We start from the raw sequence: 15186 nt of genomic DNA on the forward strand, positions 1-15186 counted from the left end.
CTCCTGTCTTCTCACATCTGTCTGCCCTTTCCCGAGGGGCTCGTTTAACCACTAAACCTTTTGGAAAAATGAGAGGGGTGAGGAGTTGAAATCTTTAATGCTGTGTTCTACGTATTACATGCCTTAAAAATCATCACTGCCAGCAGTCAGGGAGATGAGAGGACTTCTGTTGTTATAGTTAAACTATGTAAGTCTGAATTTGATGTAAAGTGAAAACTTTTAGTCAAAGTGCTTCTCAGATCTCAGAATCCTTTGCATTGGTTTTCCTTAATTTTGCCTCCCCTTCCTTTTTCTTCTTTTCAGACAATTCATGCTCTCATGGGAAATGCTATGCAGCCCTTACTGACTTCAGTGGGAGATGCGATAGAGGCCATAATCATCACCATGCATCAGGAAGATTTTTCCGGGTAATAACTTTTAATCAGAAGGTCCACTGACCTTTATTTCCTTTGTTTTTCATTCACACTTCCACCCTGCCTCCTAGGCCACCTGTCTTCTAGGGCCTGTTCCTCCTGTGATGTGGATGGCCTCCAATCTCTCCCTACTTTATCCATTGTGAGTGCCATTAGCAGATTAAAATTTTCAATGCTTATTTTCATCATTTCTGTCCTCCCATTGAAACATAACATCATTAAAGTCTACAGGATGCAACTTGGCACTTCTGAATTTCTGGAAGCTGCACCATCTTCCCTTTCCAGTCTTTTTCCTTGCCCCCACAGATATCCTCTACCTCATCCCCTTTGTTATCTGCTGGCACAAGCATGGCATTACCTGTTTAAAACGCCCTGCCTGTGCTTCTCCGAGCCCTGCTCTGGCTTGGAGGGAAAGCTTCTGCCCCAGTCCTTCCAGGACTGATTTTCCCTTCTCGGAGTTTCCGAGGCGGTCTAACGTGGTGATGTCACACTTAGCCAGAAACACCCTGGTATCACTCCATAGCTGTTCTGTATGGGCATTGCTTATCTGTACCCTGTGCATCTTGAGACTAGGAGTCATAGTTTCTAACCCAGTGTTTGTTGAAACTTTTTTAGAGTAAAATGGTTTTGGTTGAGTTGGAGTGCATTAGAAAAGTGTCTATGGAGAAGTTGCAGTATTATTTGGACATGCTTAGAGAGAGTTTTTGAACTGAACCATACACTATTGCTGAACATTCAAATATTAATATATTCTAAGCTGCTATTTTTGAACTATCCTGTTTCTTTTATATCCATGTTGTTTAAAAGAATATCTACTTCATTAAATTTTCAGCCACTGGTTTAGCTGTTTGTAGAAAAATTGATAATGTGATTATTTCACTATCCTTTACTTATTCAAATAACTTATCACTTCATTTGCATAATACTCTTTGAAGTGTCAAATGATCAGTCGCTGTTTTTAATAATGGTATGAATCGCAGAAGGCTAAAGTGAGTCCTATAAAAAATGCAGTAGTATTTGGAATTCAGTGGGAGATAGAATGTAAAACTGCTGATTACCAATGTTTGAGAGGAAACTGGATTTTGTTCAAAAGTGATTCGAAATAGCCCAGTTAGATCAATCATGAATGCTTCTGAAAGAGGCACAAAAAAGAGGTGATTTTTGAAGGCTTATCTTATAATGAGTAGTCATATACTTATTAATTGTGTTGATGAGGAGCTACTAGTGCCTACAGATAACACATTAGACATTGAAAGTTCGTTTCCAGATAGGTATGTTTTCCCTAATTTGCTTAACTACAAGTGAGCCAGATTAGGTCTTTAATTGGTAGGTTGCCAAGAGTTTAAAGCATTCTTTTAAGGTGCATAGCATTCTGTTTTTTGTTTTTTTCCCAAATGGCTTTTGATGATTATTTCAGCTCATTTTTTTTTTTTAGTATACATACAACAGCCATTTGAGATTCTGCTGATAGTTGTTCTCCTTACGTGGCCATCTAGGAGTGTGAAACGCTGCTGCTTTATAGTGTATTTAAAGCATTTCTCTGTCCCATGGAGGTAATTTTTCCACTTTCTGGAATCTTGTTATTGGTATTTATATCATTTTTACATAAGTATGGCTTATATGAAATATAAAGTGAAATTGGATTAAACTATTCAAAAAGTTAATCACCTTTTGTGGGGTTTACAATTAACTTTACCTAGGGAGTTTTGTCTTTGCCCTTGGTTCCTGAGAAATAACCTCTAAAACCTTGGAATTTCCTCAGTGATTTAAGTGTCTTTGATGAAGGCTTCAGACCACAACTACCTAACAGGTTATGCTAATGAGGTGATGCTTAGGTGGGGGTTGACCAGGCCAGAGAGATCCACCACCTGGTATTGCCCAACCTCAGTGGAAGGTGGCCAAAGTAAGTTCAATCACAGGGGGTGATTCAGTCAATCTTGCCTGCGTAATGAGATCCCAATATAAATCTCCATGGGCTTCCTTGTTGGCGAAAGACATTGGTGCTTGGGAGGGTAGCATGTTCTTTGGGACGTGGGAGCTCCACCTTGGAAACCCTCCTAGACCTTCCCCTATGTGTCTCTTCATTTGTATCATTTTCGTTATAATAAAACTATAATTTTAAGTATAGTTCTTTCATGAGTTCTGTGAGTCATTCTAGTGAATTATCGAGCCCGAGGGAGTAGTGGGAGCCAGCAGGTCAGAAATGAGGGGGCTCTGGGGACCACTGAGCTTATGGCTGGCATCCTGAGTGGATGCAGGGAACCCCAAATTTGTAGTCAGCAGGTGAGAAGGGAGAGGGACCTGGGGACCCCCAAGCTTGTGGCTGATGTCTGAGCAATCTAGAGGACTGTGTTCTTTTAACTTGTGAGATCTGACCTAACTGGTGGTTGGGGTTATAGGAACAAGTAGTGCATTTGCAGTTGGTGTCAGAACAGAAGTAGAATTGAATAATTTGACTTCTAATACTTTTCTTCATCTTATAAGAGGGCCATCCCTCCATTAAAAAAAAAAAAAAGTTGCCGTCAATTCCAACTCAGGGCTGCCCCATGTGTGTCAGAGCAGAGCTGTGCTCCATAGGGTTTTTAATGACTGATTTTTTGGAAGTAGGTCACCAGGACTTTCTTCTGAGGTGCCTCTGGGTGGACTCGAACTGCCAGCCTTTTGGTTGGCAGCCGAGTGTGTTAACTGCACCACCCAGGGACTCCATACCTAGTCTAGGTAAAAGAAATAAACCTTCTAAGCCAATCTGAGATGTAGTGTGGCTATAGAATCTCCTGCTATCTAAAATGTAATCCTCAACAGTTTCCTGGTATTTGAAATGTATTTAATAGGAACAGTGTGTTTCTTTCCAAATTAGAGAAGCCTTAAAATGTAAATGTCTGATTGGCATAGCACATGGATTGAAACTCATCCATTTAGCATAAAATGACTCATGCTGTGAGTTGGAATCGACTGGACAGCAGTGGAGTTGGTTTTGTCTTTTGGTCATGTCAGATGACAGTTTTGAATGGGGTGGAGGAGGGGCTTTAAAAGTAGAAGGACTCTAGATCCTGGAAATGAAGGATGACAATCTCTGAGGAGTACAGAGGACACACACACACACACAAAGATTAGTGCCATGAAGGTGAACATCTCCTACTTTTCAGTTGTGCAGTGGGTTAGTCCTTCTTCCTACAATTTCTATATGCAGGGAGTCATAAAGACCCTGCAATTTTTGCACAGTTACTGCTGCACTTTACCTTCTGACATAATTGGTAAAACTGAGCTTTAGCAATCACTAAGCAAGTTTTGTATTCTAGTAAATTTACATAAAGCTTATAGTCCTCACTGAGAATTGATAATACGTATTTTGAAATTTTGTCTAACAAACACAAAAAGAAAAAACATAGATTTTACCTATGTTGACACGTTTATGAAAATTGTTTTAGTATGTTATTTTGTAGTATTCAAGGACATTGTTTCAACTGACCAGATTACAATCCAGAGTAGTGTCAAGATAACAACTGTGCTTTTGATAAAAGGATAAGATGTGAAAAAGATTGAAACTATTTTTTTTTTTTGTAACCTAGCCTTTTGGATTGACAAAACTCCGATAAAGCTAGGCCATACCATGGTCTGAATCTGGGAAAATCAAACCCTCTTGAAGACTGCAAGCAGCACTCCATCCTGTGAGGGGGAAAAAGATATTCCACCCTGAACCTGTCAAAGGCCTTGCCATTGTTAGGACATGCTTTCACACACCTCAACAAAATCCCTTCCTGCTGAAATGTAAACCTAATTTCTCTATTTCTGTCTGTGTCAGGATGTGGAGAAGCTCTGGTTAGCATCTGTCTTAGTTATCTAGTGCTGCTATAACAGAAATACTACAAGTGGATGGCTTTAACAAACAAATTTATTTTCTCACGGTTTAGGAGGCTAGAAGCTCAAATTCAGGGTGCGAGCTCTAGAGGAAGGCTTTCTCTCTGTTGACACTAGAGGAAGGTCCTTGTCTCTTCTGAGCTTTTGCTCCTGAGCCGTCTTCATGTGGCTTGGCATCCTCTCTTCTGCCATCTCTGCTCACTCACTTGCTTGTTTAATCTCTTTTATATCTTGGAATAGATTGACTCAAGACACACCCTACACTAATGCAGTCTCATTAACCCATTCCCAAATAGGATTGTAACCATAGGCATTGTTGTTGTTAGGTGCCTTCGAGTCAGTTCTGACTCATAGCAACCTTATGTACCACAGAATGAAACACTGTCCAGTCCTTCACCATGCTCACAATCATTGTTATGCTTGAGGCCGTTGTCACAGCCACTGTGTCAGTCCATCTCATTGAGGGTCCTCCTCTTTTCTGCTGACCCTCTACTTTACCAAGCATGATGTCCTTCTCCAGGGACTGATCCCTCCTGACCAACATGCCCAAAGGATGTAAGATGCAGTCTTGCCATCCTTGCTTCTAAGGAGCATTCTGGTTTTACTTCTTCCAAGACAGATTTGTTCATTCTTTTGGCAGTTCATAGTATATTCAATACTCTTTGCCAACACCGCAATTCAAAGGCGTCAGTTCTTCTTCAGTCTTCCTTATTCGTCATCCAGCTTTTGCATGCATATGATGTGATTGAAGATACCATGGCTTTGGTCAGGAGCACCTTAGTCTTCAAGGTGACATCTTTGCTTTCCAACACTTTAAAGAGGTCCTTTGCAGCAGATTTGCCCAATGCAATGCATCTTTTAGTCCTGTTTCATTAATATAACAGAGACAATCCATTCCCACATAGGATTATAACCACAAGCATAGAGGTTAGATTTTTCAACATATATTTTTCAGGGACACAATTTAATCGATGACAGCGTCCTACTTACAATAGCTATTGCCACACTGAGAATAATTTAATTCAACACATTCTCTTGCTCTAGGCATTTTAGTCATATCTGTTACTCTTCTCTAGACCATAATCAATTTCTCTGTCATTCTCAGTATATGGAAACGCTTGATTTTTAAAAAAAGTTTCAGCACTTTGTAGCCACTGAGCTCCTCTAATTAGCTAATTACATTGAGGTGATTTCTAGTTTTCTTTCCTTTGTATTTCCTATAAATTCTTTCCTATAAATATTGTACACTTTTAATATAGTCTTTAAAGAACAATTATAAACATTTGTAAATTATAAATAGTATTTCATGGAGCATCAGCTGGCATCATCTGTTGATCCAAATTAAAGCCTTTCCAAACCTCATCATCTGGAGGAAAGAATTGCATACCATATGTATTGTTATATAACCAATTTCACAGTCAGAATTCTGCTATTGGGCTGATGAGATTAAATAGCACAAGAGCTGAGTTCTTTTCGCCAAGAATTTGTTTGGGGCAGGCAGCATTTTTGCCATTGCAAAGTAAAAAGTGTTAGCCCAGGATCTGGTGTTGATGTATTCACTTACCAGGCAAAACATGTCAGTGGATCAAGAGTCGTTAAGGCTGAGAGACCTTGAGAGGCGGTGGGGTACGTAGGGCACTTGGATCATCCGAGACAGATGGTTGCCTACTCCATTCTTAATCTTTAGGCAAATGAATTCTAAAACTTCTCCAGTGATCCTCCCAGCATGTAAAAATACTCTTTAGAATAAAATTGAACATTATTTTATGTTCTTTAACTTTTAGCAAAAATAAACGATGCCTTTTATATCATTAAGGGAAAAAATTGTGCACAATTGAAATAAGAAAAGCAGAAGAGGAAAACCCCCCAGCAGTGCTGTTTAGTGCATTGGTGCTGAAAATTGCTGCTGCTTTGTTTTTTTTTCTCCTTTCGCAGGTCATCATCCAGCTCAGGAACACTCGAGGTGCCTTGTTCTTTATACATGAAGGAGCTACAAGGTTTCATTGCCAGAGTTATGAGTGACTACTTTAAACACTTTGAATGCTCGGATTTTGTCTTCGACAACACGAAAGCTATTGCCCATAGAGCAATTGAACTTTTTGTCCGCAATGCTAGTCTCATAAGACCTCTTGGGGAAAGCGGGAAGATGCGACTTGCTGCTGACTTTGCACAGGTAAATTGATGCATAGTTACAAAGGAAAAAAGTGTTTCAGCCTCAATATTAATTAAATGAAAGAGTAAATATGTATTCTTCAGTGTTTTAGAGTTAGAACATGAAGAAAAGGAAGCCCATTTTAAACTGTTAAAAAAAAAAAAAAAGAGTTTAACGATACTTTTATACCAGATACTTTTTCTTTGTATTTAATAAAATAATCCTAACTAATCCTTGATATCTCAGGGTTGAGGTGAAGGAGCTCATTCCACAGTAAAGCAACATTTTCTACTTTTATGTCCTATGGGGCTTTCAGTATTTTACTTTCCCACAGGATCAGTATTGATAAGAATAATTGATTGACCTTGATGGAAAATGATATGGGTAATGAAATAACCTTTCAAACAGGGGACAGGGGTCTCCTGGTTGTCATGTAAAGAGAAAGGATGCCATTACTGCTGTGATTCTCTAGTGGCCACTCAGCGTTCCAGGACAGTGTTTTAATTCATTTCGATTCACAGTGGTCCAAGTATATATGGAACCTGATTATTTGGTCTCCCAATAGAGTGCATTTCTTGTCTGTGACCTGCCTTGAAATCATTCCAGGCTGTCTTATGTGGTTGATGAGGGATGATATTAAAATATCAGAACCTAATCAACTCTTTTAGGAAGGTTTTTTTTTTTTTTCCTTTGTCCCTTAGACAGATTCTAAAAAGCCTTTCAATAGTATCAGAGACAAAGAAGAAACACCCCAAACATACATCCTCATTAGAAGATTCAGAAACCCGAGCTGACTCTAATTTACGTAGCATGTCAAGGGTGAATTCTTTTTGTCAAGTCTTCCAAAGCTGTTAGCTCTACTAATCTAAATAGTTATTCAAATGGTTATTCATATGGCTTGCCAGATCCTCCCTGCTTATTAGGAACTATAAATGTTAGTGTCAATATTTGTCCCTGAGCGTATCTGGGAGCATGTCTGGTTCATTGTCCCTGCACCAGGAAAGGAAATGGGCTGCTTGCACCAGGATGATGGTTGTCAGACACTCCCTCACACATGACATGATTTGCACAAAAGAAAAAAAACAGGTAACACAAACCAAGGGTTTTTAGAGCCAGGCTCTTTGCATATCAGTTGGTTCAGCAATTAGTCATTTTCGGCCACAGAAAAGAGCCTGCTTTTGGGAAATACGCCTTTAGGAGCCTCAGCATGAAAACAGAAATTAAATATTACCATTAGTGTGGCTCCTTCTTAGGCACCTGCACATTTTGCTTTCCTGATACGGGTAAACTTCAACTTACAGAGAATTATAAATAAATAGTACCTTACTTGTCCCTATTGGAGTTACAGACTGCTTATTGAAATGAAAACACAGTGATATACCAAGACCTGTTCGTATTTGTTAAAAACATAAAACATAGTAAGCTATACTCAAATGCGACTCTGTTCTCCTTTTCCCCTTTCCTTCTTAATTTTGTTTTTCATCTTCTCTCTGCTGGGCATCCTCCCCCACCAGTTTTATTTGCATTTTGCTCCAGCTGGTTCTTGAGTCACTTTCCTGGAGGCAGCACTTCAAGTCCAATTAGTGGCAGCCGAGCAGGAGATGGCCAAAATGAGTGAGCATGCTGTAGGAAAGAGGGTTTTTGTTTCTGTTTTGGTTTTTTTTTAATGATATGTTTCCTTATGAGTCTTGGAAGATGAAAAGTGTTATCCTTTAACCCTTGCTACTACAGCTAGCACCTGCTCAGAATGTGTCGTGGCCTGTGACAGGGTTGAGCTTCCGCCTTCCTAAAACTGCATTATTCAGATTTTATTGAATATTCTTTCTTTCTTAAGACATGTTGCCCAATAAATCAGATTTTTCCCAGGTCCCTTCCCTTTAGTTAAATGAAACTCATCAATCCGTATTGCCAACTTAGGCTCAAACAATTCTCTTTTCCATATCTTAACTATTGAAAAAGTGTTTATACACACACCATTTACTCAGTGTTTAAAGTATAGGTTTCAGCCTTGCAGTGGCAGTTGGTTGCTGCGATCTGTGTGGTAGAGGGAAGCAGACTCCTTTGTTTACCCCTGTTCAGTGCGTCCCAGTTTCACACCATCCCAGCACTCACCTTGAAGATGGTTCCCAGATCGTGGCAGTCACAAGCGTAGGAAAGACAGGTGGAAGCATTATCATAGTCATATTTCTGACCACTAACTTTGGCAAATATTGTCCAGCTCTTATGTTGTGATTTCCCCCTGGTTTTTGGTGCATTTGGATTGGTTTCTTCCCACAACTGCAGTTGCCTGTGTTGTACCTCAGCTTCCAGAATCATGCTTGGTTAGAAGTGTTCTTCTGGGGTCAGTCAAAACACTTAAATAGCATGACCCTGACATTTGTATTTATGGCAGGCATCAACCTTTCAAGGGTCTCATTATTGGAAATTTATGTCAATTTTTATTCAAAATTAAGCAAAACCATTGAAGTCACTGGAATCAAGAATACAGAAATATTCTATGTGTTTTGAAAAGTGTTCTTGTGATAAAAGTAGAGCTTTTGGCTGCTAACCAAAAGGTCGGCAGTTTGAATCTACCAGCCACGCCTTGAAAATCCTATGGGGTAGTTCTACTCTGTCCAGTAGGTCACCGTGAGTCAGAATTGACTTGATGGCAACAGGTTTGGTTTTTGGTTTTCACTCTGGCATAAATATCAGAAAGAGAAAGAGTTTAAAAAGGGACCAATAGAGTAGATTTGGAGAATACTGATTTTTTTTTTTTTTTTTTTTTTGGCATAAAGCCCAGTTGCAAAGACAAATGATGACATATTTGAAAGATTTCTCTAAGAATCCTAACTTCTCCCTGCTGGCACCATTGCAGAGGTGAAAGAGACAGTAGTTGTAGGGTGCCATCTGGAGGGTTCGTGATGAGGAAAGTACCCAGCTTATGGCCCTCCCAGAGGAATCCAGGTCAGTGGCATGAGGTGGTTTCCTACAGGTAATTAATTCCCTACTGTGACCACATGGTCTCTGTATCTACACTGATCACACAGCAGTTCTGAAAGCGCTAAGCTTGTCCAAGACCACTGGGGTCCTGCTGACTCAGAATCTCTTTGGGGACTTGTCCACACAGCCCTCTGAAGTACACATGGCCCCCACCCTGCAGTGTCTTTATCTTTCCTGAGGGAAAAGATGACTATTGAAGTTGGCATTAAATTATTTACTTGGTGTTACTCCTGGCAGTTTCTATTTATAGGTCTTCTGGTGCCCTTAAGTATGTATTTATATCTGTTTCTCTCTGTGCCTGAAAATATAAATTTAGAAAAGAAAACAAAATAATCAAGTGTCTAATTTGTTCTAATTTCCATTTCCTCTTCTTCTCCTGACCAATGTCAGGGCAGGAGTGCCCTAGGAGTATCCAACGATGCCCTGTGGTTAACCAAATGTCTGTGGTGGGTAAGGAGCAGCTATGTAATTAGTTCACCGTGCCTGCAGCTGACTGCTCATCCTTCCAAACAGGAGGGCTGGAGAGGCAGTTGCACATGCCATTTCTGTATCCACTGCTAATTTGCAGAGTCACCTCTTCTAAAAGGAATACTTCTGCCCTTTAAAAACATGGCGTTTATTGTGTAATCAAATTCTGGCAGAAGAAAATTATTTTCAATACCCTGGATATCCTTTAAGGATGAAAAATTAATTTTAAACATTTAACATTTTATAAATGTCCTATAGTGTAGCGGTCTCCTGCACCATCACAGATTTCATAGCCGTTTGAGGTCATATTCTCTCATAAAGTAATTTTTTTACTTGCCAATGATTTGTTTTGACATTTAGTCCTGCTCACCTGTACCCATTGCCATCAAGTCGATTCCAACTCACAGCAAGCCTATAGGGCAGGGTAGACCTCCCTCATAGGCTTTCCAAGGCTGTAAATCTTTACAGAAGCAGACTGTCACATCTTTTTCCCATGGCTGGTGGGTGTGAACTGCTGACCTTTTGGTGTTAGCATCCAAGAGCTTAACCACTATGCCACCAGGGCTCTTCGGTCCTGCTCCAGGGCTTATTCTCCTCAAGGTTTAATCTTTGAAGACAATGAAGTCAGTGAGGGTAGTTGAAAAAAAAAAGAATTGACAAAAAATTTCATGAAGAATACTTAAAAACTATCACATATATATATATATATATGGTTAAGTATATGATTGGAATTACCAAATCAAAGATACACAGTAATCACATTTTTACTTTGTGCTTGACGTAGAGTAAATGACACATTCTGAAGGAAACCAGAAACCCGCATCCAGTGAATAAACTAAACAGGTCCCCAGGAACAGCCCATCACCTACTGTCTTAGGAGCTGAGAACGCTGGCTCGCAGCTGTTCTGTTTTGCGTTGTTGGCAGGAGTCCTGAATTTTCTTCCTTAGATTTTCCTCTATTTTTCACTTATTCTTCTGAATTTTAGAGAGTTTTCCAGCCATTAGAGGTTTTCCTCTAGGACATAAAGAATAAAGCCTGTATCTTCTATATGTTAAGGGAGAAATTAGCCTAGCCACTGTTCATCCCCAGGACTCTTCCAGGAAGCTGCCCTCCAGTTCTTCTTTGACACTTAGCTCATACGTTTGATCTAGCACTTACTTTGTTTATGATCATTATATAAGCAAACAATATGTATGTGTGTGTGTATACACATACCTACCTTTCTTAGGATTTTGTTGAATAATAATCATATTGTTTAAATAAATAAATACCCCCTTCTTCACTAAATTTGAGAGAGCTACTTAAAGGCAAGATAGTCTAATTCATCTTCTTATCCCCGTGTTTAGCTCAGTGCTTTGCAATTAATAGGAAGTCAAAAAAGGTTTGTTAAATGAGCGTGTGATTGGTCTCCATGGTTTTCCAATGGCAAGGAGATTTTGAGTAGTTTTTCAGAAGCTTGGCCGGCAGGACAGAAACTTCACTTCCTTTTGTATGTTTTTCTTGAAGAAAGGTGCTGTACCACCAGGGAGAAGCCTGCTCTCAGTCATTTTCTAGACTATTCTTTGTCAGTGTCTTATTTACATATAGCAAGATGAAGAAACAGGGCCACATATGCAAAAAGTTTGCATATGCACTTTGTAAATAAAGAACAGGTAACCTAAAACTCCAATTAATGAGGAGTAGGATTTCTAGTCAAAGGAGGAAAATAAAGAGAATTGAAACCAGTATTTGCGGAATTCTTGAAGCAAACTAATTTACAAATAATTAAAAAGAGGGAAATTTAAAAAAAATACTGATAATTGCTGACATTTAACTAGCACTTTGAATATACCACGCATATAGCGCTTGTGGAATTATCTGTTTAATTTGCATAATTCTATGAAGTAGGCATTATTATCATTTCCATTTTACATAAGAGAAACCCAAGACTTAGAGAGGTTAAGTAACTTGTCCAGGGTTGCACACCTAGTAATTATAGATTTGGAATTCCAGAGTAAGTGCTTTTAATCACTGAGGCCATACTGACTGGTAAAAATAGTCATTCTTTATCTTTACTGTAAGAAGGCTTTACAGTATAGGCACACAGTCAGTCTTAAAAATCTTTTTTTTCTGGTTTTTCAATGGAGAAAAGATTTAAACTGCCTCCTCTTACATAATAAAATTTCTTTCCTATTTTCATGGAGTAATTGCCTCATCTATGTCCCTTTAATAAATTAATGCAGAAGTTACCTAAGTTTTTACTTTTCAGTACATTTAATTGGCTTTCAAAACTTGCCTCACAGTCCAGATAGTTTACTGTGTCCTGAATTCACCTTAGGATTCTGAAGTAAAAAGCTGTGGAATATTTTTCAATCTTTCAGATGGAGTTGGCTGTGGGTCCATTCTGCAGACGAGTATCTGATTTAGGAAAATCTTATCGAATGCTGAGGTCCTTCAGGTGAGACATAATTCTGTTATCTCTGTTAGTATATTAATATCTTATTAGCATATAAATCCTTTTCTCCTATTCAGGTCTAACTGTATGAAATTGCCAGTACTGAATCACTATTGACCCCTAGCAGGAGCCCTGGTGGCACAGTGGTTAAAGTGCTCTGCTGCTATTTGAAAGGTCAGCAGTTTGAACCCATCAGTTGCTCTGAGGGAGAAAGATGTGACAGTCTGCTTCCAAAAGATTTATAGCCTTAGGAACCCTATGGAGCAGTTCTGCCCTGTCCTGTAGGGTTGCTGTGAGTCGGAATCAACTTGACAGCATTGGGTTTGGTTTTTGGTTTATTGATCCACAATGGCAGTTTCATAAGGTTCATCTTAAAATTATTATTCAAGTCAGAAACCCATATAGAATTATATGCTATGAGTAACGCACTTGTGTGTGTGTGTGTGTGTGTGTGTGTTTTCTTTTTGAGTTACCATTCACAAGATTGATCTGGTAAGTTTTATTATGCTCTTCCTAAGGGGGATTTTTCTACTCCCCGTTCTTATGGTAATGCATTGAGGCAATATATTGAATAAAATATTGTACAGACTTTTTTCTGTAATTTTCATTCATTCATTTATTATTTCCAACCCAAACCCACTTCCAAAAGGTTGTAGGTTGCATTACAAGATATAGCTATAACAAAACAATTGAAGTAGAGTAATAAAAGAATGAGGTCCTGTGATGAAATATAGGGAATGACTGTAAATGCAGTAGATAACTTACTTAGGCTAAAGATGGCTGATACAGCTGAGCACAAAAATGAGCTTCCTAGAAACCAGTTCTAAAAGAGAAGCCATGAGTTAACTGGCACTCATATTTAAGAATCTATCAGTTTAGCAGAGGAAAAAAAACCCTTTTTAGCGCTGAACACCTAAATAGGGTTTTATCAGTTCAGAAGTTAAGGAACATTAAATAGCTTAATGACTGTGGTCTTCAATAGCAGATTTTAGAAAAAAAGGAGATGTTGTCCACATGGATGTTCGTTATATAAACCAGAACTTCCCAGATTATTTCCATATCCTGCCACACATAGGAAATATATACATTCAAAAAGGTGACTAACCTGAGGGCTGAGGAGATCAACATCTCAGTGTACTTACAACCAGTTTGTGACCACAGCATACCAGATGGGAAGCCTTGGTATAAACTACCCATAATATCTAAGAGCATAATGGTCTTCGAATGTATTTCTATAAAAATAGACTCCAGGCAAGTAATTTTCTAGAAACTAAATACTGGAGTCTAAAGTAATCAATAAGCAGTACATTCAGTAAATGATTCCTTTGTATCTCTTACGTCAGCCAAGCTTTTCATAGTAGAGAATGCAGGTGTAATGGCATTTGAAATACAAGAATCCGGTATTATTTGTTGAGAGTGGAGCCCTTCGCTTTACATCACTCATTTGTAATTGGCAAAGGTGATCTTTCATTTTCTTTTGCCGACCCAAGAGCCTAAATTATACTTTTTCCCAAATGAAGGACCACTGTCCATCTGTACAGAGGTGTGTTTCAGAACAACTTAAGGTAGGATCAGTGTTTTCAGGTATTTTCTTTGGATCAGCTCACATTTTTAAAAAAGTATTTAAATATTTTGTGAAGCACTACCCAACATGGAATAATTGAAAGATTATGATGTCCTGAGGTTCCTAAGCCAGTAGTCATTTGTGCCATAAAAATAACTTTAATAAAACTCTTGTAAGTCATTTACATTGAATAAGATGATAACACAGCAGTCCCAGCCAGGTGATAAAAAATGCCGCCCTGGCTACCTGAATCTGTTAACATACTGAATGATATTAACCAACTAGTTATTGGAAAAGGTATGGGAAAAGCTGGGATTTGGCATTTGTCATATTATTTTTTTTATATATATGTTAAGATTAGGCAGTTATTGCTAATAGCCCCAGGTCCCATGCTTAGTTGTTTGTTGCATTTGTGTGTATTAAAATTGTGCTTATCTTTCTGTTTGCTAAGGCAGAATGACCTTTATCCAAGTGCTTTTAAAGTGGTGACACATTATGGAGGTACAAGTTCTGAGGATAGGTTTCAGATAAGACCAATCCTGTTTTAAGTCATTTAAGATGGGGATTTTCTTCCAGCCCTCCCAGTTCTCCCATCAGGAAAATCTGTTGACAGCTTATGTTGTTGTTGTTATTGTTGCCAAGTGCCATTGAGTCAATTCAGACTCATAGCGACCCTACTGGACAAAGTAGAACTGGCCCAGAGGGTTTCCTAGACTGTCATCTTTATGGAAGCAGATTGCCACGTCTTTCTCTGGTGGTGCGGCTAGTGGGTTCAAGCCTCCAACCTTTCAGTAAGCAGACAAGCACCTAACCATTGCACCAGAAGGGCTCCCTTTTGACACCTTATAGTGCCTATTTGTGGAATTAAAAATTAATGGTTGATCAATACACAATTTAAGAAATCTTCATGGGGCAATGGTCAGCCTTAGTTGGGTTTCAAACTTGCAACTATAACTCACAATAAGAGATACATTATGATCTGACATACACTTGCATGCAAACCTGCAAACACATTCACAGCCATGCACACACGCGCACACGTGCACAGCCACGTGTTGTTTCATGAAACAGTAATTGCCCTTATTTCATATAATATTCACCGACACCTCTGTTTTATTTGATTATTTTAGCCCACTAAATTGGTTTGCACCCAGCAGTTTCTCAGCTTTCTTACAGGGCCTTTAGCTCTTAAATTTTTGTTGTTCTAGTGACAGGGAGCAGAGTTTTTTTCTTTCTACAACTATAAAGGTTTATGCCCTTTTCTCGTGGGATTCTGGTATGCCTGAGCTTCTTCCTGCAGATGGCTCCTTAGCT

At 38.9% G+C, this 15186-nt stretch overlaps 1 protein-coding gene across 4 annotated transcripts in view; it reads left to right on the forward strand.

Moving 5' to 3' along the window:
- COG5 (component of oligomeric golgi complex 5) overlaps positions 1-15186 on the forward strand; it is a 330055-nt gene that overhangs the window by 260652 nt on the left and 54217 nt on the right. For all 4 annotated transcript variants that reach the window (XR_010322654.1, XM_003407008.4, XM_064289835.1 and 1 more), the window contains exons 17-19: positions 304-407; positions 6207-6444; positions 12235-12311. Coding sequence is in view for 3 of the 4 variants with exons in the window: in XM_003407008.4 (XP_003407056.3) it covers positions 304-407; positions 6207-6444; positions 12235-12311 (419 nt within the window). In the remaining variant the exon portion in view is untranslated. The remainder of the gene's footprint in view (positions 1-303; positions 408-6206; positions 6445-12234; positions 12312-15186) is intronic.

This window comes from Loxodonta africana, chromosome 8, assembly GCF_030014295.1.
Source record: "Loxodonta africana isolate mLoxAfr1 chromosome 8, mLoxAfr1.hap2, whole genome shotgun sequence".
Classification (NCBI taxonomy): Eukaryota; Metazoa; Chordata; class Mammalia; order Proboscidea; family Elephantidae; genus Loxodonta; species Loxodonta africana.